Below are 24,401 nucleotides of genomic sequence, written 5' to 3'. Positions count from 1 at the left end.
CTAAGTAAAAAAAAAAACTGTATTTGTTATGTCACACGATTGCTGGATACTAGTCTACACAGATTTCTCTCCTGAAACCCATTTATTTGGGTGAGTGAAGCGCTTCTGTTTACTTACAGTCACATTTACAGTTAGAAGCTTAGATTTCCAATATTTTAGCGCGGTTAGCAGCAGCAGTTAGCAGTGCTTTGCGCTAGTAAATGCTTGAGTGTTCCCAGCTTGGTGTTCGTCCCATGTAGCTTGTTTTAACATGGCAAACACGCAGACTACAGTCTGATATACTCACCTCTGAACAGCGAAAGAGCTGCGGTTAACAGCTAATGCTAATGCTACTCCAGTCTTTGTGCTGGAGAAACTTTACAAAAAATTGATGATGTTCATAAACTCAATTAAAATAACTTTTCTATGCATTATATTATTTATAATCTGCCACTGCTAATACATTTTGTTTGCCTGTCCAAAGATAAATTTAGATGTAATATTGTGCATTGTGAAAATGTCTTTACATATTATGATATAATATGCACTGTAAATAACATAACATAACATAAATGAGCTTACCATTTAGAGTATATAATTACCTTCAAAATACTGTATATTTAAGGGCTACCTGATAGTGATAAGAAGGGTTGATGATTTTTCCCTCCCTACTCCACTGTTCAGTAAACTGCTGCATACTGTATCTTTCATTGCTCCTTATGCCCTATAGGTGGCAACCTTGTGCTTTTTAAATGATAGCTCGTGCCGACTGTGTTTATTGCCAGAGAGTACTTGCTGTGCCGTTGGATTTTAGAGCTGGAAGTTCACAGGGCTCATAAAAATAGAGTGGTGTTTCACTAAATGAGCTCAAATGATATGTCTTAACATTTATGCCATCAAATCGGTTGTGAAATTGAAATTACTCCCCCCTAAACAGAGGTGTTTTAGGGTCCATATCTCCCTCCTCATACAGTGCTTTAGACTCAGGACTGCAGGGTAAATATTGACTCAGGGGATGGGGTGATCTTATTAGCATGCTCTTGTGCTCTTCACTGGGAGCACATATATCCCGTAGAGGTGCGGTATTGTTGGTATGCAGAGCGGGAGGCCTCGTGTTTACCAGGCCGGCTCTCTGAGGGGCTTTTAAGAGCGAGCTGCTGACAGGAGCTCTGGCAGGGATGGTTGGGCAACACAGGTATCTCTCTGTGAAATATGTGAGTCTCTGACTCGTTCAGCCTCAAAACAAACAACCCGGCTCTGGACAAGCCCCGCTGGAGCCAGACCTCGCGCACCAAGTGAACTGTAGCAGTGAAAGGTCTAGTGCATTAAGATTATATGGGGAAAAATGTTGTTATATCACCATACCTGAAGATGTTTTTTTTTACAGTATGGTACTTTTACTTGTAGTTATTTATCCAGGGTTTATTAAAAATACATATGCACCTACAGCATTTAAAATCTTAGCCAAGTAAAAAACTATGACCAAGCTATCAAATATACTTCGCATGTTTGAGCTGTTCAGGTGCAGTTTAACCTGATTTATTACCCAGATCTCTGCTCCAAAAACATGATTAAAGAAAACAAGCAACATAACCAAACATTCTACCATCAATAAAGAAGCTGCACTACACCCAGGGTTCATACAGTCATGAAAAACCTGGAAAAGTAATGGAATTTGAAAAAGCAATTTCCCGGCCTGGATAAGTTTTGGAAAATAAAAATATTCAGAAAGTTTGGAAAAGTCATGGAAATTAAATGAACATGAAAAATGTTCATTTAATAGTGATATTAATTTGAAGTCATTTTACCCAGCAGTAAAACATATATAGAAAGAATCACTCAGGTGTACACTGCCTGACCAAAAAAAAAAAGTAAGTAAATGATGTGGGGTTGGTTGGTTGATGCTGCAGTTGGTCTGCAGGTTTAGGTTCAGCAACAGTATGTGCTGAAAGAATGAGGTCAGCTGACTACCTGAATATACTGAATATAGACCAGGTTATTCCATCAATGGATCAATTTTTTCTTCCCTGATGGCACGACCATATTCCAAGATGACAATACCAGGATTCATGGGGCTGGAATTGTGAAAGAGTTCAGGGTTCAGGGAGCATGAGATCATCATTTATCATTTTCACACATGGATTGAGAGAGAGTTCATCACAGAGTCCAGATCTTAACCTCATTGAGAATCTTTGGGATGTGCTGGATGGAGAAGAGCTGCTTTGATTGAAATAAATCTTGTGACATTGCAGAAGCTTATCGAAACAATGCCACAGTGAATGACCAGGCAATGTATTTTATCATGGAAACAGTATAATCATACTGATCTCCCCTAATTACACTCAGATCATCTTAACCCCGTTATTAGAGCTCTGTTGATTAGCCTTGCGTTCCCCTTGTTCCTCTCTTAGATCTAGAATCCCTCTGTAATAAAATCCCTCAGTTTGGTGAGAATGTCAGTGATAGCAGCCGCCAGGAGCCCGCAAGAAGATTGAACAGGATGGGAAGAAGATCCGTCCAATTAAAGCTCATAAGGCTGAGTGATTCCAGACGTCAAGCAATCAGGACGGACTGTCCATCCTGCCGGGAGATCAGAACCGTTCTGGGGCTGTGTGAGCGAGCATCTGGACCTGGAGACCTGTGGCTGTGTGCAACATCACACTGAAATCACAGCCCTGTCTTTAAATAGCTCTCTGTTCTGCTAATGCCCCCCTCCCTCCTGCCTTATTACAGAGTTATTAGGACTGATGAAGATGGGGTCCGCGGGTACAGAAATCGTAAATTGAAGGCTTTTTGAAGTGGAAGTGAAAAACGTAATTTCTTCTTGTGTGTTTTTCTCCCGAAACGTTCCTTCGTGACTCCACCAGCACTCTCGCTTGGACGTGTTTCAGAGGATAAGCTGCAGAACTAGAGCTGCTTCTCAGGTCCACTGAGGTCTAAGCAAGGAGGAAAAGCTCCCTTTGTCTAACTTTAGCCTCAGGATGTGGCGAGCCCCTCCACCAGTGGATCTGCTGGAGAAAGGGATGACTCAGCAGAAGAACGGCATGATGGAACCGCTGAGGTTTAGTCTGACCTTGGACTGAAGGTCCACTCTGTGTGGAGAGAAAGGGAGGGAACTGTTCCACCTGCGAGTCGTGTGAATTGTTTTTTTTCTTTATAGACTACAATTTCACGTTTGGTATGAAAACTATAGCTAGTTTTTCCATGAGGAACTTGTAGGTGTATCTGTTGGACATAGATATTGTATAGTAACCAATTACCGTCCAATTAAATGTAGGGGAATTCAGTTAATTCACATATATGACCATGTAATAATCTATGTATAATTAAGTTCTATAATAACAGACTGTAGTCCTATATCTGTTTCTCTGCATACTTTATTAACCACAACCTCCAGAGAGCAGCAGCTTTCAGACCTCAAATAATGCAAAGAAAACAAGTTCATATTCATAAAGTTTTAAGAGTTCAGAAATAATCAATATTTGGTGGAATAACCCTGGTTTTTAATCACAGTTTTCATACATCTTGGCATCATGTTCTCCTCCACCAGTCTTACACACTGCTTTTGGATAACTTCATGCTACTCACTCCAGGTGTAAAAATTCAAGCAGTTCAGTTTGGTTTGGTGGCTTTTGATCATCCATCTTCCTCTTGATTATATTCCAGAGGTTTTCAATTTGATAAAATCAAAGAAGATCATCATTTTAAGTGGTACAGTGGATAAAACCACAGCCTGCCAGTGAGCTAACATGTGGGAGACTGGGGTTTAATTCCTGGTCTGGGTGACTGGATGCTGTGCTAGACCAATAAGAGTCCTTGGGCAAGACTCCTAACACAACATTGGCCCAACTCTGTAATAGAAATAACATAAAATGCTATAAAATATAGGTAATCATAGTTTGCAGGAGCCTGCAGAAGGTCTGCAGAGATGTGTAAACCTCTAAAATCACAACTAGTTATGTGTTGTGTATCTGTACAGCTGTACTTTTAACCAGTATTGTGAGGATTTCATTGTGAACAATGAAATCAATTAATATGAGAACCAAACATATGAAATATGAACCAGAACATCATCATCATAGTTTCTTCATGCTTATATTCATGTATGTTGGCTTGGCAGAAACTAACACCTTCCCATCTATAGATCAGGCTTTGGTCTGATCTATATACTTTATTTTTTCTGCAAGTAATTTGTGTCTAAAATGTGATCAATCCACATGTGACAAGTTTCTCAAAGCGGATAGGCAATTAATATAAACGGGGAAATTCGACTCCACATCACACTTTACACTAAATATCGCTTAGTGCTTTGAGTGCAGAGTTATTGATCAAATGATTATGGGTTCAATACCGACTAAGCTGCCTCTGTTGGACCTTTGAGAGAGCCCATTAACCCCCTCTGCTCCAGGGACAGTGTGCTCTAACCTCAGCTTTATAAGTTGTGGAGATATGTGGAGAATTTACTTATTGCCCTGTTATTATTTGTGGGGAAAAAAGGATATCACAGTGATCACCTTGTAGGGAATTATTTATTTGGGAACAGTGCTTTTTAAAGCATTGTAGCATCACATAGCCCTGTCCCCACCTTCTTTTCATGATGTCTGTCTTGGTCTTGATTTAATTTGATTGAATATTTGGCCTTGTTCTGTCTGGGTGAGTAGGATAGCCTCCTTTTTTCTCCCCAACCCTAGCCAGGAAGTAGTGTTCTCCTCCAAGCATGTTGAGCCAATTTATACTTCTGCGTCAAACCTACGGCGTAGTCTACGCCATAGCTTGACTTGTATCTCTCTACAAATGTAACTACGCATCGTGTGACACAGCTGTGCTTGGTCCACCGGGCCTCATGTCCCCACCCACACATTCCCGCCTTTGCGGTTTAAACTGCAGAGTGAAGCAGAGCTGCTGATACACGCACACAGAAGTATAAACGTGCTCCACTGCATAGCTGGATACACATAGGCTAAGGCTTGGTTCGACACAGAAGTATAAATTGGGCTCTAGCATTGTTTCAATAGTTGGCACACCAAATTGTTTTTTAATTGTTTTGTCTGCTGATGTTACTTATCGCTAAAATAGTTAAATAGTTAAATTAATATGCCACACTTATACACAACTCTGTATTTAAAAGTGAAAATTAATAAGAGCATGTTTGTTGAGTTGACTACCCCTATAAGGCTAAAACAGAAGCCAGAATGATACCGGTATGATGTAAGCTAATTACAAATAATACGTAATACATAGTGGCTACAATACACACACAGTTGTAGCCTATTGGATGATAAAGAGTGGTGGTATGGAAGGCCCCATTAGAAATTCTGTTTATGGCTCCATAAAGGCTTGGGCTTGTCTTTTTAATATGTGTAAAATATTTGGTAAATCTTCAAAGATGTCTGACATATTTTTGTCAAACTTAATCAAACTTGTCATATTTGGTTTTAGAATATATGAATCTGATCTGGGCACATGACTTAAGGCCTATTCTCCTGGAAGTGAGAAGTTAGTGTTCTCCTGCAAGCATGTTGAGGCATCTAGTGATGCTGCATTAAAGAGGTGTATATTAGGAAAGAGACTTATTATAAGTTTGAAGTAAAAATCTAGTTTTAAATCCTTCTCAGATTGAGTTGATCTGGCTGTACCTTATAAAACATTCATGTTAGTTGGTGCCCCCCCCCCCTCTCTCTCTCTCTCTCTCTCTCTCACACACACAGTCTCTCTCTCAGCTCCTCATTTGTATCAGCAGCACCTGATGAAGAGCTTCAGCAGTATAGGTCTCACACAACATCAAAGCATGTTTAATATGATAATGTATCTGGCAGCTTTATTAAAGGGGAATGTGGAACATATGCACGGTTATTATGGTTAGATTAAAAATCGTACATGTCATGAAAGCAGATGATCAGGGTTTGGCTGGATGTGTGAGTCAGGGGGTCTCGAGAAGGAAACCCCCCCCCCCCCCACTTCTTGCTCTGTCACACACATCTTTGTCACAGCTGAGCTGGCTGGAAGCAGCAGATACATCCTCCAGATGTCTATCAGCTGGAGATAAGACACCCTGCAGCCGTCACTCCCACCCCACCATCCCTCTCTCTCTCTCACTCTCTCTCTCTGATTCTCTCTTTCTCTCTCTTTGATTCTCTCTCTCTCTCTGTCTGTCTTTCTCAGTCTCTCTTTTTTCAACCTTTCTCACACTTTTTCTCTTTCTTTCTGTCTTTCCCACTCTGTTTCTCACAATATTTTTCACTATTTTCTCTCTCTTGCTCAGTCTTCCTTACTCTCTCTTTCAATCTTTTTCACACTTTCTCTCTCTCGCTTTCTCAGTATTTCTCACTCTTTCTCTCTCGGTCTTTCTCAGTCTCTCTTTCTCTCAACCTTTCTCACTCTTTTTCTTTCTCTTAGTCTTTCTCTCTATCTTTCTCTCAATATTTCTCTATATTTTCTCTCTCGCTCAGTCTTTGTCACTCTTTTTCAATTTTGTCTCTCTGTCTTTCTTACTTTCTTTCTCAATATTTCTCACTCTTCTCTCTCTAATCTTTCTCTCAATCTTTCTCACTATTTTCTCTCTCTCTCTGAATCATTCTTACTCTTATTCTTACTCACTCTCTCTCTCTGTCGTTCTCATTTTCTCTCTCTCTCCCTCTCTCTCCCAATATTTCTCACTCGTTCTCTCTGTCTATCTCAGTCTCTCGTTCTCTCAACCTTTATCACCCTTTTTCTTTCTCTCAGTCTTCTTCTCAGTGTTTCTCACTATTTCTTTTCTCTCTCGCTCAGTCTTTGTCACTCTGTCACTCTTTCTCAATTTTGTCTCTCTCTGACTTTCTTACTTTCTCTCTTTCTCAATAGTTCTCACTCTTTCTTACTCTCAATCTTTCTTTCTCTCAATCTTTCTCACTCTTTCTCTCTGTCTTTCTCACTCTTTTCTCTCTTTCTCTCACGCTTTCTCTCAGATGGCGTCGTTTATGAATGTGTTACTTTAGCACAGGGATGGTGAGTGTGAACGTGGCCCGTGGGCTCCTCTCACTGCCGCTCGAGTTCACAGTTCTGTCAGTTTCTTCTCTCCGTCTCTGTGTCGGGGGAAATCAGAGGGACGTTTGTGTGAGGTGACCCGGCCTGGTTCGCCCCCCCCCCGGCTTTGATTCCTGTACTGGACTGAAAGGACGTCTCTGTATCTCCCACAGCAGTGCGGTGACCTTTACTCCCCCCTCCACCCCCCCAACAAGGTCTGAGCGGGCGGGGAGTGAAGGGAAGGATTGTCCCGCTCTCCTCCTCCGAGCTCCCAGAGTCCAGAGCTTGTTTGGGGGGGGTTATTTTGCCAGGTGTCTCCTCTGGCTTTGGGAATGTTGTTTTCTTTTTTTTCTCTCTCTTTTTTTCCCGTTACTTGAGTAAACCGATCCTTTGTTTGGGGCCGGGGTGGTGTGGATGTCCCGGACACAGATGGCCCATCCTCCTTCTCCTCCGAGGCCCTGCGATGAACCCTCTGAATTAAGGAGCATGTATCTTTTTTAAAAGGGGGGGGTGGTCTCGCCATCACCTGTGGTCATGCTACACAGCCGTACACAATATTACCTGATCTTATTACCTCTCGGTGGCGATGCAGCACGGCTTTGTCTGCAGTAATTCAGGTTATGTTGTGGGTAAAGTTCACCCACTGGTCACTCAGATTAAAATCTTTCTCTCTCTCTCTTTCTCTCTCTTTCTCTCTCTTTTTAATTAGGTTTTCCCAAAGCAGGTGCACCCTCAGGACACACAGCGCCGTCCTACGGCCGAGTCAGTAACAGTGCTCCCGTTACCAAAGCCCCCGACCGCCCGGCCCCTCAACCCCACCCCAAAGACCAGGATTCGCTGGTGCAGAGAGCAGAACACATCCCTGCAGGAACCCGCACGCCCATGTGCGGACACTGCAACCAGGTCATCAGGTGGGGCTTTGTTTTCTAAATGAATGACCATATTGATTGCCTTTATGTTGCTTTACAGTGGTGTATAGGAAGCTTTAATAATTACAGCTTTAAAGCTCAGCTGTGAATACAAAGAAAGAGCAGATTTATCAACTAGAGACTTTATAGAAACAACTCTCTAAAAGCCACTCTAAAAGTGGTTTAATTAATAATTAGGATACACAGTAAATTTGACAGTAAAGTTTCCTAAATGACTGAATTTGTTGTTGCCTTCATGTTACTTTACAGCAGCGTATAGGAAGCTTTAATAATTAGAGCTTTAAGGCTAAGCTGTGAATACAAGAAAGATTAGCATTATCAACTAGAGACTAAACGACTAAACAACACTTTAAAAGCCACTCTAAAAGTGTTTTTTTAATAATTAGGATGTACAGAAAATGTACAGTAAAGTTTCCTAAATAACGGATTTTGTTGCATTCATGTTGCTTTACAGGGGCGTATAGAAAGCTTTAACAATTAGCACTTTAAAGCTAAGCCGTAAATACAAAAAAGGAGCAGATTTATCAACTTTATATTAACGACATTCTAAAAGCCACTCTAAAGGTGGTTTAAATAATAATTAGGATACACAGTAAATAAGCTCAACATCACTTATCAACTTTGTTTTATTAAACTTTAACTTTAAGCTTTTTGTTGAAATCCAAAGTGACAAGAAACCTTTGACATACAGCTCAATTAAGAGACCATAATCATCTAGAGATTGTCACTGGAAATTCAAGTCTGAAAGGGTTAAACTGTGAGATCCTGCATTGAATGTGGATGTTATTTCTGCCAGAGTTGGTTAGTTTTTGGTCAAATGGACAAAATTATCGGGACACCTGCTTATGTAATTGTTTCTTCCGAAATCTACAGTATTAAAAATAAATTCTAAATATAAATTCTGTATTCCACATATTATCTTATGTCCAATTCATTTTTAAATACCCCTCTAACCCACGCCTGGCATTACACGCACAGTGCCAGCAGATTCATCTTTAACTCTGCTTCAGAAAAAAGTCTGTACTGTTCTATTGGCAGGACTGTGATGCATAAAGTAGCTGCATATCGCTTCCATTCGTACGTTCCTGTAATAAATTGCTCACAGTACAGCAGTGTGTTGGAGTTCAGTGCTCTTGACCCATGGCATTAAATCAGAGCGGGCTCATGTAAAGCTGCGACAAGGGCGAGCCAGTCTCAGTGTGACTGGAACATGCGGTGTAAGCTTTAATTTGCAGAGAAAGTAATTGCTGATTAATTTGGCGTGACAGCCGGGCCGGGCAGGGGCCGTGCAGCCTTTATCGGAGCAGAATGAGAGTTCACGGCCCTCGCTGGCTTGTTATCGTTCGGTAGCTCGGGCCGGAGCGCTGCGGCTCTCCCCCGGAGAGGCAGAGCCCCGGGGCGGGTGTACGTTACAGCGCCGCGGCCCGGGGGTAGACTCGCAGACTCCTGGCCAAAGTGGCCGTGACATCCAAGCTTTAGAGCTCCGTTTTCGGCATTCGATACGCTCCGGACCCTTTGTTTTCCCTCTCAGTTAATCATCCGATTTGTAACCTGCATCCACGCTGACAGAGTGGAACCTCGCTCCTCAGATAACAACAATAGATCACCAGACTCGTTCAGATTCTTTAGGAGCATCTGCTTTTACAGAGGGCATGTTCTGGTTATTCTGGGGGGGAAAAAAACATTAAGAATTGAGTGTAATGAGCTCTCACTTAAAAAAAGCTCTGTGAACTAATTTAACTCTGCTATAGGACACTTAATGTTGGTAATTTTGTTTAATGTCCATTTAATTAAATTAGTATACTTTTCAAACCAGCTTATCAGAGAGTAATGCATCTTAAATAATCTTAAACGACTAATTCAGAGGAAGATTAATAGCCATTATTAAACATTGACCTCAGATGAAGCCAAGTCATGTTTGGTATGTATCTGTAAAAATAAAAAAAGGTTTGAGTTTGCTACCTCATATCACAAGAGAATTAATTTATTTTGTTAAGATGCATACATTCCTGAAATTCAGACATTTAATTGGTTAACAGCTGTGATCCCCAATTCCATAGATAAAAAAATGTGGCAGCAAACAAATCGTACTGTTGCACACCTTATGACGTGTTTGCTGGAAGAATGGGACAAAATAAAACCTGAAAAACTTCATCACCTTGTATCCTTTGGTGCACTAAACCCCCTGATTTTTGTTGAATCCACCCTCAACTCAAATTTAAAACAAGAAACGAGGGGCACTGAGTGATGTATGGGTTTAGAGGCGTAACAGGAGCAAGAGTGTGCAGCAGTGTGCCTCTGATTGCGATAGTGAGTCACAGATGGTTGGACTGCGTCACGAGGGGGGGGCGGGATTATTGATTTACTGTTTTGCATATTGTGATGGTTCTGCATACCAAAGTACACAGACATATCATCCACGCCTATAATAGCACAGCCGAACCTGAGAGGGCGCTGCAGAGGCGGAAACTACCACAATAAAAGCTTTTTTTAAGGATTAGGACATTTGTTGTTTCATTACTTTAAATTAAAACATTTCAGCTATTGGATAATGGAAAAAGATTGTGTTTTAAGGATTAGTCTCTTAAAAGTGTTTTAAGTGCATTTGTAGTCCAATCTATTGCAGGAATGGATGTATTTTAACAAATTAAATCACATTAAGCAGACAAAACATTAAATATCTAATACTTGTAAAGCACTCTACCACTTTTATTAAATAATTTTCTAAGGTTGTATGTATCAGTTTAATCTAATCTAATACATTGTGTTTCTCTCTATAGGGGTCCTTTCCTAGTGGCCATGGGGAAGTCGTGGCACCCGGAGGAGTTTAACTGTGCACACTGCCACTGCTCTATGGCTGATCTGGGCTTTGTGGAGGAGCGCGGTTCCGTCTACTGCGAGAACTGCTACGAGCAATACCTCGCCCCCACCTGCTGCCGCTGTCAGCAGAAGGTCCTCGGGGTGAGTGACTCACAGAACCGTGTTCCGCTAATCTTACGGCGTCTAATTGGCTTCACTGTTCGAAACTCTAGAAACGCACTCCGCCTGTCTTTTTCAAGGAGGAATAAAAAAAGAGAGGAATAAAACTAATTATTAGACTAAGAAGAGTCTGGGCTGTACGTACAACCTCGCTCTCACCCCTTATCACCTCCCTCACACCCCGCCTCTTCATTCTCACCCTCACCCTCAGCATCCCTGATCTTTCCCTTTCCTTTTAAAGTCTCGTTTCCTCATTCTGCCTGTGTTCCCAGCCCGGCGGCCCGGGGAGGCGGCGGGGCCTGTGGGAAAACCAGCTTTAATCGGGATCATAAGGTCCATGAGACCAAAGAGGGGAGGCTGGCACTCGCTGCTCCGACGTGTGACAATTAGCACCGGCTCTGATGCTTCAGCGCGAGCCCCCCCCACTTCAAACAGGCAGCGCTGGGCCTCTGGAGGTGCCCGCGAGGTCAGCGCCACAGAGCGAGCCGCTGGAGCGGAAGGGCTATTGCTCTGCTAATGAGAGGCTAGGCTAGGCTAGGGCTCCTAATCTAGGACACCCGGGCCCGGGCTGTGGGGAGATCAAACATCATCTTATTTATAGCTCTACTTAATGTCGTATTTATCATGTCGGCTCGCTTCAAGGAAAACGAAGCGTGAGGGGAATTTTAAAAATGTCTTGCGTTTTTTTGTTATTTTGTCAAAGATCTTGCAAATTTATTTAAGAAAATGTATTTAAAAGTGATATTTTACACATCACTTCTCTGGTAAACATCAGATTATTTTAAGAAGTTCATTGTTCCTCTCTTTGTACACCGAAAACAATAAGTAAGAAGTAAGAATTTTACTGGTAATTAATGTGAATCAAATAATCAAATTCAAATTCAAATCTATTTGTACAGAACTTTTTTTTTTTTTTACAACAGATGTTCTTACAGAGCAGCTCTCAGACTGCCTTCAAGATGACATCTTTTGCTTTTTTTCTATGCATATTTCAATAAGGCAATGTAACACCACATTGTGCACACATTACAAAGAACTAACTACAAAATAAGGTTTAGAGAAGAAGAATGTATGGAGAATACTGTATGCTTGTCCATATATTTGATAAGGTTAGTGTTGGGCTTTTGATAAAGCTGATATTCGGAAGTTTTAGGATTTGGGGGATGTAATGCGGTCTCCTTTCAGAGCGGATAAATCTGATTCCAGGTTATGTCAGAAACTTTACTCCTTCATTTCTTTGGTTTTACTGTGGGTGAATGAGCTACTGCTCAGGTCTGAGTTTCCCCTTCTGAAGTCTCCATTGCTCCACCAGCTGCTCGCGTTCAGTAAAACTGAGCGGGATCCTCTTTTAGAGGCTGTATGTGTGACGTAAGTAGATAAAGACGCGTGATGTGGCCAGAAGAAGAACTCCAGCATTAAAAAAAAAAAAAAAAAAACGACTCGACACCTGAGTTTTTTTTAGAATAAATATATATTTATTTGACTGGTCGTTCCAGCACACTGGTACCATTTAAACATTTAAATATTTTGTACCTTCTCTACTCAGAAATGCTTCTGCTTTCCTTTAGTTTAGACACAAAATAATACAGACTGCCACTTTAAGGATGCCTACTGAGTAACGTAATTTAAAGATGACCAATAATGAGCATCAGTTGCTCTCCTGGAAAAGATTTTCCTAAAAATGCTAAAACCAGGAAGTCATCAATCAAAGGAAAAGTTGCTTTCTGTAATACTTAACAGCCCTAAACTACATAATTAAGAATTCTGTAATCAGGGATGCTGAGTAGTCCAGCAGTCTAAAGTGCTGCCACTATGATAGGGAGATGGCTGGTTCGAATCCTGGTCATGCAGCTTACCATCAGCTGCCAGAGCCATGAGAGAGCATAATTGGCCTTGCTCCCCCTGGGTGAAAAGATGGCCCTCTTTCGCATCATCACTCCAAAGGGTGATGTTGATCAGCACAAGGCTGCGTCTGTGAGCTGATGTATCGGAACCGAGTCGCTGCGCTTTCCTCCGAGCGTTAGCGCTGTGACGCTACTCGGCAATGCTGCATCAGACATGATATTTTGTACCTTCTGCTTTCCTTTAGTTCAGAAACAAAATAATACAGACTGCCACTTTAAGGATAGCCACTGTATAACGTAATTTAAAGATGAACAATAATGAGCATCAGTTGCTCTCCTGGAAAAAAAAAATCCTAAAAATTCTAACTTCTGATTGTCTTATCCCCCATTTTTAACAGGAAGTCATCAATGCCCTGAAGCAAACTTGGCACGTGCACTGCTTCCTGTGTACCTCCTGCCAGCAGCCCATTCGCAACAACACCTTCCACCTGGAGGATGGACTGGCCTACTGCGAGAGAGGTGAGAGGGCATCTCGCACACCTGCGCAGAACTAACTCTACCTGACACACTTACCCATTCAAGCCCCGCCCGTCCGGCCCCTCTGTCCGAGCTCATCAGACGGGGCCGGCCTGAAGGACTGGTGTTAGTTACAATAGAGTAATTGAGTAATCTGTGCTCGTTACACAGCCATTACACACTCAGTGACCTTTACAAGTTATTGGAGAGCCATTAAAACTCCCAGCAAGTTTACAGCCTGCTCTCACTGCCCTGACCGCTGCTACTGCTGAGCTCATCTCTGTGAAATACTGTATGTCTGATGTTAAAGGAACATTAATCACTAATCAGTGTGTGCTTTATGTCTCTTCTGGGCTGTTTTTTTAATTATTATTATTATTATTAGACTACTACGCTCTCTTTGGGACGAGCTGCCATGGCTGTGACTTCCCTATCGAGGCCGGGGACAAGTTTCTGGAGGCTCTGGGCTTCACCTGGCACGATACCTGCTTCGTATGTTCAGTAAGTATAAAGACATCAGTAACGAAGACCTACAGATCTCATGATTATAGTTTGTTAGCATGTTAGCACTGTATTTGGCAGCATTACGCCTATTGGTAAATCATTAGGTTAAATTAAAATGTCTTATTTCTCAAGATTTTCAATGTTAAAATGTTGTGATATACTGGAAAGATTGTAGACAGCAGTGCTGCTGGAGTTTTTAAACACCTCATTGAGAATAGTGTACCAACCAGAAAAATCCACGAAGCTGTATCACCCACCCCTAATTATCACATCAGGGTACTGCATTTATGCTGAAAATTTTACACTGTTCTCATTTCCTGTTATACATCTACTAGAGACCGATTATATCTGTCCAGTATCATTTATTTAACTTTAATCCTGGATATATGAATATATTTGGAGTGCATAATTGGTATCATGACATTCTAAATCATTGATTTCTGTTATGAATCTGATAATTTTTAGTATTTTTTTATATTTTAGGGGTGTGCAATATCATATTTTATGAAATTCCTAAATTTTATTTTCATTTGGTTGCAGTAGTGTATTCTTAAAATATTTTTTTTTAAAACTCAGTTTTATAAAATCGCTAAGAGTATCCTATTTGAGAAAATACCATGAAATATTGTGATATTATTTTAGGGCCATATCGCCCAGCTCTAGTACAAATACTTAGTTATTTTACTTCATACAGAAATGTTGTTTATCTCTTTACTGAAGTAATTATTTTGGCATTTTCACACAATTATTTGAATTTTCTACTCCTTACATTTAAAAAAAAAGGTCAATAAAACCCCTATTCAGATAAATCTCTCCATCCAGATAGAGTAAATCTGTTTCTGATTGGATGTAGAGAAGTATAAACATATATCATTCCGACTCCCTATTGGTTTACACTGTGATCCATCACACCAGCAGCTACTGTAGATGGGTGTCTAATAGAGTGAATACAGTGTATAAAAACTCCAGCAGCACTGCTGCATCTGATCCACTCTCGCAGCGAGTGTACAGTAACAGGACAGTAACTATTTAACCAGTAATGGTACACAGCAAAAAGGCAAGTGTTAATTTAACTCCCACAGAGTGGATTTTAACTCTTTTTCAGGGTTTATAAAGCTCCACACTCTTTGGAGTTAAATCAACACTTTCAAAATAGTTTAAAGTTTAGAGTTCCTTTTTAACTCACATTAGTATTTCTTTAACTTTCAAAATTGTTACACTAACAATGGAAAGTATAAATGAGAAGAAGATTAGTCAATTGATATGACTTTTTATAATTAAATTATTATTCAGGACAGGTTAGCGTGTAATTTTCCATTGTATTTCTTAGTGCATTACCAAAACTTTATCACAATTTACTGTACAAAGGATGGTAACTTGCTCTTATAGCCTACAATATATTGGCTAGACAAACAACCATTAAACAAAATATAACACAATACCCAATGGAAGGTAGGCCTGGTGGGCAAGATTTCACACTGATGGTAAGTTAGGATCTGGGGGACACACCCATTATGCAAATAACGTGTTTAACTGGGCGGAGTTTAATTAAATCTCTGTAGAGTTGGCCAGTATTTATTGGGTTTAGTGGGATTAACACAGAAATATTCAACTCTGTCAAATAACTCCAACACTGAACACCATTTAAATCTGAAAGAGTTAAAATTACACTTTGAGAGTGAAAATCAACTCTCAGTTGTTTAACTCTGAAATTTCAACTCTCCTGTTTTTGCTGTGTAGATCTACCCCACCATCTCCAAAGTTTCACCTCATATCGCCTCACCTCTAATGTCTGTAGTATCTAATAGTATCTAACATCCCCTTCTCCTCTTTTCCTGCAGGTCTGCAACACCAGTCTAGAGGGCCAGACCTTCTTCTCCAAAAAGGACAAGCCCCTGTGCAAGAAGCACGCGCACACTGTCAAAATCTGAGCCGTCTGTCGGGGAGAGAAGAGGATGAGGAGATGCCGTATTGCAGAAAGCTCTACTAGCTGTTCCTATTGTTGTTTTTTGTGAGATTTATCTGGTGTTAATGGAGGTGATTGGGGGATATTTTTTCTTTATTGTTGCTGATCGTAGACCTGTGAAATCGTGTTTTTTTTGTTCTGTTTTCGGCAGTAGGGCCATATTAGCTACTCAAAGGGTCTGAGCTGTGTTTCTCTTTATAGAGAAATGGAATTAAAAATGGACTGTGTTTAAAAAGTATGTTTTTAACCTTAAATGCCACCATATCTGCTAAAAAGCTGAAAAATTAATACTACTACTTTTAACCTAACACTGCTACACACTGAACTTTAAACTTTAAAATTAAGTTAGCAAGGTAGCTAAAAACAATTAAGTGGACATCATTATAATGTGTAATTATGAGTTCACCAGAATACAGTATAGAATTTAAATTTTAGAAGGTATTCAACTACTTTATTAAAAAGATTACATCGTTGTTGTTTTTTTGTTTTTTTATGAGCTGGGCCTCCCCATTTAGACGGTAGTTTAAGGTGATGCAAATCTTGTGTCTACGACCCCGTTTACTCCAGGTGTCTTTATGTGATTTAGAATCTGGATTGTATATTGATTCGATTTTAACCATATGCATTTACACTTAGTGCATAAATGTGGCTTCAAATGCGTCTTTGTTTAGTCAAACTCAGTATTTCACTTGTTTTGTGAAGCAGAAAATGCTAATTCACTTGTTGAACAGCAGTTATAACTGGTGCTTAGGTTGTACTAGGAGGAGTTTAGGGTGTAATGGGAGGAGCTTTGGATGTTGAATGAGTCTTGGAGAGACAGATGTGTTCACACTGCTATAATGTGTCTCAAATGTGTCTCAGATCACCTCATAAAGTGGTTTAAATGTGTCTTGGGTGTGTTCACACTTGTATTTTAATGTGGATCGACTGTATCTAGAGGCATGAAGAGACTTGGTGTAAATGGGCCCCGAGGTTTAGCATACAACTAGTTAATTTGGGATGCACAATATATTGTCTTAGCTACAATATATATCTTTATCACAATATGTGTGTAATAGTCTGTAATAGTCACATCGCAGGGTCAGAATCCATTTTTAAACCCTTTTTTGTTGCTTGATTTAAAAGAAAAAAATTTGTTCTGTAATACTTAACAGCCCTAAACTACATATATTAAGAATACTGCAATCAGGGTCATTAGTGGTCCAGCAAGCTAAAGCACTGCCACTATGATCGGGAGATGGCTGGTTCGAATCCTGGTCATGCAGCTTGCCATCAGCTGCCAGAGCCATGAGAGAGCACAACCGGTCTTGCTCTTTCTGGATGGGTACAGTAGATGGCTCTCTCTGATGTGTGATGTGGATCAGCACAAGGCTGCATCTGTGAGCTGATGTATCAGAACCGAGTCGCTGTGCTTTCCTCCGAGCGTTAGCGCTGTGATGCTACTCGGCAATGCTACATCAGCAACATGTGTATTAAACTTACTTGTAGAATGTTTGCAGCATTATTCAGTATTCAGCTACATTTCAATTACAGTATTTATTAATCTGGAGGATCCAGTGACATTTAGGGTAATTATATTGGGTTTGGAATATTTGTGTTTACCACAGGACGTGATAACAGTGATAATTATGCATTTAATCATATCTGTCATAGAAAAATCCAGCTTAGACCCAGAGTTATGAATATGAATATGGGAGTGGCGCCGACTACAGAACCACACTCGACTTGATCAGGTCTATCTGAGTGCATGCAGTATGATGATGTCAGTGAATTTTTTTAGTCATGTGTTATTTACACTTTACATTTCCCTCAGTGGGAGTTCGGAGTTTTATGAAATAAAGTATTTTTGAGAGTTGGAAAGCTTTTGAAGACAGTAATATATAAAAACTCTGCATTTCTCTTATATATTAGCTGTCGTCACAAATGAGGATTTTAAAGAGAGGTGTTTTTCGGATTTTTTTTTCTTTTTTTTCTATTTTGTCTTTAATGTACTGTTCTTATTTCTTTTTTTTCTTAGTGTTTAATATAAATTGATGCAATAATGTGGAAGTATGATGGTGAGAAGTGATGCAGAGCAGGACAGAGAGGGCTCTTGGGTTTTCGTTGAACTGGAAACCTGGACCCTCGTGGAAACTTATTTTTATTTGGGATTAAAATGTAAAGTGTGTTTTTCTCTTTTGTGAACATTCCCATGTCTTTTTTTTCTTTCTTTTATATTCTCTGATCATTAAAGAGTATTCTGCATCAGCTAGCCTTTATTCTACAGTCAGATTGTATAGATTTAGGGTTGCATACTTTTGAACACTCACTCACAGGCAGCACAGTTTCAGTGACACAAAGCACCAAAAAGCTGCTTAAGTACTTAAATAAGAGACTCAAATTCAGATATTTTGCTTTAACATGACAAATGAGATATATTTTTCTGGTTTATATTATATCTGATCTTTTCAAGTCACTTTCATGCCTGGACACACATGGCAAACAAAGCTCCGCCCTCTCTTTGAGTCTGAGCAACTGAAACAGGCAATGTGGTAAGCTGTTGCTTAGCAACAAGCTAAAAAGTACAGCAAAATACTGGCATAGCTTCTTCGTTTCAAGACTTTAAGGTAAAGGGCTTCTTAAAAAGTCTAAAATATCTTAAGTTCCAGCTATAATTGTATACAAATACCAAAATTCAGCAGTCATCATCAGCCAGCTCCAGTGTTGTGCCAAAATCCATCACCATGCTTCACTGTGTATATGTGACTGGAACTCTTAAAGCTCTTCAGAGTGCACTTCAAATTACTGATAATAAACAACAAACTATAACTTTAATTTCACTGTATTTGACCAAGTTTGGGGCAAAATCGCTGAGCAGCAGTTTAGGGAGGACCGTAGGAGAAATAACAGCAACATATGTAAAGCTATTTTATTTGACCTTGTAATGTTAAAACAACGATACAGTACAAAGTTTTGTATTTATGTTTTTTACTGGGGTTTGGCATCATAAGTTTACTTTTTGCAAAAGTGTAATTGATTAATTTATTCATTACTCTTATTTTTTTTACATTAATTTGACTCATTTTGCGTTTATTTTTATGGTGCTTGTTTTAACAGAAAAAGTTGCTCTTATTTGTATGTTCTAAATTGTCGATGTATTTTTGTTAACATCACATCTTCTTGAATCATACCGTGTATGTAAACTACATAATTAGGGAATACTTTAATCAGGGGCGTTAGTGGTCCAGTAGTCTAAAGCAATGCCATTATGATCAGGAAATTGCTGGTTTGAATCCTGGTCATGCAGCTTGCCACAGCTGCGGGAGCCCCGAGAAAGCACAATTAGCCTTGCTTTCTCTGGGTGGGTACAGTAGATAGCGCTCTTTCCCCTCATCACTCCAAAGGGTGATGTCATCCAGTACGAGGCGTCTGTGAGCTGATGTATCAGAACTGAGTCGCTGCGCTTTCCTCCGAGTGCTCTATGCTGCGTCAGCAACAGTACAAAAAGAGACGAGAGAGTAGTGAGGGGGGATATACAGCTGAGTAGCAGCTTAATGGACCAATTCAGAACTGGACCACCCTTCAGAGGTTAGCACAAAAATATATTAATATTACTAATTTTGTCAGTTTTTTTCTTCCGGTCCCTAAAGTGTTACTCAGCACTGAAAATTCGTTGTTACAGCAGGATTTTGCCCCAAACTTAAATTTACTGATTATATGAGTTAAATTGAGTAAAATAAAAATAAAGGTTCAGTAAATATGTTATAGTTAGTTGTAGTTTTTGTTCATCATCGTTTGAACTTCACTCTTCACACTTTTTATTTTTATTTTAAAAATAATAATAAAATAAATTGTAGATTTTGTTCACACATTCACTGCTTGTCGGCTGCCAGTGTGCTGCTGTGTTATCAAGAGATGCAGAACTAAATCTGTGAGCATTACGACTGTATGTTCAGCTTCATTCCAGTAGAACAGCCCCCCCCCCCCTCCCCCCCCGGTTCCCCGTCCCCTCCGCTACCGCAGGGACTAAAACAGAGCGCTATTTATCCAGCTATATTTATTGAGGCTTGAGGGACGAATTTGGGCTTTTCTGACGGTTTTGCACATATTTCACTGCTCTGACTGAGAGCAGGAGTCAGGGCTGGAAAAGAAACCTGTACGAAACAGAGGTACCGTCTCTAATCAGATACGTTTTGGGACTATATTTTGATTCTGATCTTTTGAATTCAGAATTAAATTCAGATTAAAGAATTAAAGCCAGGCTGCTTTAGATATAGTAATTGTGCATTAGAGAGCTGTGCTGCTGAAAGGAGCTCACAGCTGTTCTGTAGTCATTTCGTTTTCTCTTTATTTACTTTCTTTTGTACAGATTTTCTGCCCTTTGGTCATAAGTAATGTTTTATGAAATTGTGTTTTCTTGTGCTCCCCCCTCCTCCCTGCATCTGTTCCGCATATATTTGTCACTCCCTAATTAAGAAATGGAAAATAAATGCTGTTCTTATTCAACTCTGCCTCAGAGTGTGATACATATTAATACAGATTGTATTTCCAGGCAGCTTTAACTGAATTAAGTGCTCCTTTTATTGCGTTACATAATTACATATAATTACGGCTTTCTTTTAATTCCATTATCTCAGTTTAACGTCTTTACGTATAATAAGCTACAGTATTTAGCTTGCTGTATTATTTATCCTGCATTATTCTTTTATATTTTCTTTTATATCTAATAGAAAGTGCATTTACACTGCACTACACTGCATTATACTATATGGACAAAAGTATTGGGACACAATACTCTTGTAGGAGTAGCAGTCTCCACTGTCCAGGATCCAGGTTTCTACTAGATTTCAGGGCATTGCTGTGAGGATTTGATTGCATTCAGCAACAAAGACATTTATTTGTTAGTGAGGTTTAGGTATTGGAACTCATCTCCAACTTTGCAACTCATCCCAAACTCATTATTGGACAACTATCTAGCCTTAGCCTAGGTTCTTAAACATAAAGTAAACTGGCTGTGCTTTAAATACCTTTATTCCTAGTTCTGGAAAACCAGTTTTATTGTTGTTGATTATTTATGGCTTACAGACAATGAAAACCCAAAAATCAGTGTCTCAGAAAATTAGAATATTATATAAGAACAATTGGTACTTTTGGCAGTGTGGGCAGTGTGCCAAGTCCTGCTGGAAAATGAAATCTGCATCTTCATAAAAGTTGTCAGCAGCAGAGGGAAGAAGCATGAAGTGCTGTAAGATTTTGTGGGAAAACAAAAACACTGCACTGACTTTAGACTTGATAATAAAACACAGTGGATCAACACCAGCAGATGACATGACTCTCCAAACCATCACTGATTGGTGGAAACTTCACACTAGACCTCGAGCAGTTTGGACTGTGTGTCTCTTCACTCTTCCCCCAGACTCTGCTCCCTTGATTTACAAATGAAATGTAAAGTTTACTGATGATCAGTGATGGTTTGGAGAGTCATGTCTGTCATCTGCTGGTGTTGATCCACTGTGTTTTATTATCAAGTCCAGAATCAGTGCTTTAAAGCTCTGCAAGTGTAAGTTAAACCAACGAAGGGCTTTGATTTTACCAAATTGAAAACCTCTGGAATATAATCAAGAGGAAGATGGATGATCACAAACCATCAAACCACCAAACTGAACTGCTTGAATTTTTGCACCAGGAGTGACAGGAAGTTATCCAAAAGCAGTGTGTAAGACTGGTGGAGGAGAACATGATGCAAAGATACATGAAAACTGTGATTAAAATCCAGGGTTATTCCACCAAATATTGTTTTAGATTTTCTGAACTCTTAAAACTTTATGAATATGAACTTATTTTTTTTTCTTTGCATTATTTGAGGTCTGAAAGCTCTGCATAATTTTTTTGTTATTTCAGTCATTTCTCATTTTCTGCAAATAAATGCTCTAAATGACGATATTTTTATTTGGAATTTGGGAGAAATGTTGTCTGTAGTTTATAGAATAAAACAACAATGTTCATTTTATTCAAACATAAACCTATAAATAGCAAAATCAGAGAAACTGATTCAGAAACTGAAGTGCTCTCAATGTTTTTACAGCTGTATAAATTCTAGCTGTATTGTTCAGACCTGTGTTTAGAGCGCAGTTTATGGGGTGGGCAGGTATGGGTGCAGTACCGCTGCGAGTCGGCGGGCGGCGCTGTTTCTGAGCGCTGAAGCGGAGCGGGATGAGGGGGAGCGGAGTGGTGGAGCTGCGGGACCGGGAGAGGAGCTGCTGCGGAGCGGAGAGTCCAACAACACCGAGCCCTGAGCGCCGAGCGCCGCTACAGCGCTGAAGCAGCCTCGGTCTGAGCGCGGAGCCGGTGCGGGAGCAGCGCGGAGCCGCGGCCGGGCTGCAGGAGAGCGGGGCGGGCTGCTGCTGGGAAGGTGAGCCGGTGTGCGGGTCGGGTCTGGGTCTGGCGGAGGTGTGAGTGTGACAGCGGTGTGAGGAGTTTATAAAGCGGAGAAAAGTTTCTATCTGCGGGTTTGTGCGGGTGTGTGTTGGTTGTGCGGGTCTGCGGTGTGTGTGGTTTAGGTGTGTATGTGCGGTTAGGGGTCGGTTTTGGGGTTAAAAGGCTGTTTTTGGTGTTTTTCTCGCTGCTTTTCCTCAGTATTAGTGTGAGTGTGACTCTGCTGGAGGAGGAAAGATGGAGATGTGGAGAGATACGCTGCACTCCTCTCACTCTTTATTCTGCTGTTTTAAAACCTTAAACTGTAATTTTAACTTTTTTACTGAGAAAAAAGTCAAATACGTTCAGTAACATCTTTCTCTTTACTTTAAATACACGCTAAATGAGTAAAGTTAGTTTATTATTGTATTTTTTGTTATGTATTATGAAAAACAAAGCCTATTCTGACTGACTGTGTTGACTCTGCCTTTGCTTCACTGTTAGAAGCTCTTAAATGTTGTGAAATTTTCTTCAGTATTGGTGGTAAATGTTAGATGTTAAATGAAGATTTGGAGAGATACGCACTTTATTCTGCTGTTTATTACCTTAAACTCAGAGATTTTACTGAGAAAAAGTGGAATAAATTCAGTAACATCTTTCTCTTTACATTTAATTAATGTTAAATGAGTAAACTTAGTTCATTAAGTGATTACTTATTATTTATTATGAAAGATAAAGCCTATTCTGACTGACTGTATTGATTCTACCTTTACTTCACTTTTAGAAACTCTTAAATGTTGAGAAACTAAAATAATAAAAACATTTCTGAAGATTAAAATGTATAAAAGTCACTATAGCTTCACCTGGACTATAAGGTAACATGTCGAATTCTGTTCACTTAACCTTAGGGCTGGACAATATGGCAAAAATCTATATCACGATATATATATCTTAATTTTAGTCGATACAATGCAATATCTGATATTGATATCAGCTGTATTTTGTGTTTTTCTCACTGTTCTGGGAATTTTCTTCAGTACTGGTGGTAAATGTTAGATGTTAAATGAAGATTTGGAGAGATACGCACTTTAATCTGCTGTTTATTACCTTAAACTCAGAAATTTTACTGAGAAAAAGTGGAATAAATTCAGTAACATCTTTCTCTTTACTTTAAATCAATGTTAAAGGAGTAAACTTAGTTTATTATGAGATTATTTGTTATGTATTATGAGAATTAAAGTATTTTCTGACTGACTGTATTGACTCTACCTTTACCTCACTTTTAGAAACTCTTAAATGTTTAGAAACTAAAATAATGAACACATTTCTGAAGATTAAAATGACTAAAAGTCACTATAGCTTCACTTGGACTATAAAATAAACATCTATATTTCAGTTTATTTTAGCTTAATAACTAAAGCCTCCCCAGATAGCAAACAGATGTTGAATCAATGTTGATTTTTCCATCTCGAATGCAAACAACACTGACATCTTACGCTAGATTTGATTTATTTTTACACATTGATTCAATGTTATAGCTTTATACAGTACAAGTCAAAAAAAATTGGACACACCTCTCCACATTCAACTATATTGAAGCTATAATACGAATATAAGAATATGTTTTATGATTTACATTCTTTTAAATAAGAAGCATATTTATCTTTGAGTTCAGATCTGCAGACTCTTGGTGAGATTTTAATCTCAGTGTCTTCATGAGGGAGAGTCACCTGGAATAGTTTTCTCAGCGTCTTGAAGGAAGGAGTTTCTGGAGGTGCTGAACAATAGTTGCTGCTTTTCATTTTTATGCTGTGAAGCTCCAGCTCATCCCAATTTAATCACCTCAAATCACCATCTCAGTTCATCAGGTTTAGATCAGAGGATTAATGTAGAGGAATAACGCTTTTTTACTGTTTACTATGTAATTCCATATATGTCCCTTAATTGTTTTAATGACTTAAATATTAATCTACAATGAAGAAAATACATTATTACTTAAATAAAGCAAAAAAAAAAAAAAAAAAAACACTGAATATATGTATTGAGAGTGTATATTCAGAGCCCCGGCCATACAAAACGTATAAATGAGCACATAAATGTGTTATATATGTTCTATTATATTACGTGTTTGTTGTTTTCCTCTAGATGTCCTGCAGTTTACTGACAGACTTGAGGGTCCCGTAATTCAATCAGGTGCTGGGCTTTACCCTGAGATGAGGCATTGTATGGGCTGAGGTAAGCAGCTGTATAACTGCTGTGATAAATCTAATTAGCAGGGCTGGACGTGGG

At 39.5% G+C, this 24,401-nt stretch overlaps 2 protein-coding genes across 5 annotated transcripts in view; both read left to right on the top strand.

Annotated features, from left to right (window-relative positions):
* The window catches only part of pdlim5b (PDZ and LIM domain 5b), a 119,823-nt gene extending 99,619 nt beyond the window's left edge, over positions 1-20,204 (top strand). For both annotated transcript variants that reach the window (XM_022680908.2, XM_022680907.2), the window contains 5 exons: positions 7,691-7,892; positions 10,691-10,871; positions 13,132-13,252; positions 13,635-13,750; positions 15,595-20,204. In XM_022680908.2, coding sequence (XP_022536629.2) covers positions 7,691-7,892; positions 10,691-10,871; positions 13,132-13,252; positions 13,635-13,750; positions 15,595-15,684 — 710 coding nt within the window. In that variant the 3' untranslated portion in view covers positions 15,685-20,204. The remainder of the gene's footprint in view (positions 1-7,690; positions 7,893-10,690; positions 10,872-13,131; positions 13,253-13,634; positions 13,751-15,594) is intronic.
* Positions 20,205-21,930: 1,726 nt separating this feature from the next.
* bmpr1bb (bone morphogenetic protein receptor, type IBb) overlaps positions 21,931-24,401 on the top strand; it is a 138,468-nt gene continuing 135,997 nt past the window's right edge. The window contains exons 1-2 of one of the 3 annotated variants that reach the window (XM_022680902.2): positions 21,931-22,110; positions 24,258-24,347. The gene's annotated coding sequence lies outside the window, so the exon portion shown is untranslated. Of the gene's footprint in view, positions 22,111-24,148; positions 24,348-24,401 lie in introns of those variants that run through there. The other 2 variants (XM_022680903.2, XM_022680901.2) reach the window with 2 other exon arrangements.

The sequence above is a fragment of the Astyanax mexicanus genome, chromosome 20 (assembly GCF_023375975.1).
Source record: "Astyanax mexicanus isolate ESR-SI-001 chromosome 20, AstMex3_surface, whole genome shotgun sequence".
NCBI classification, from domain to species: domain Eukaryota; kingdom Metazoa; phylum Chordata; class Actinopteri; order Characiformes; family Acestrorhamphidae; genus Astyanax; species Astyanax mexicanus.
Note: the sequence above shows the minus strand (reverse complement) of the source record. Positions and strands in the feature narration are given on the sequence as shown.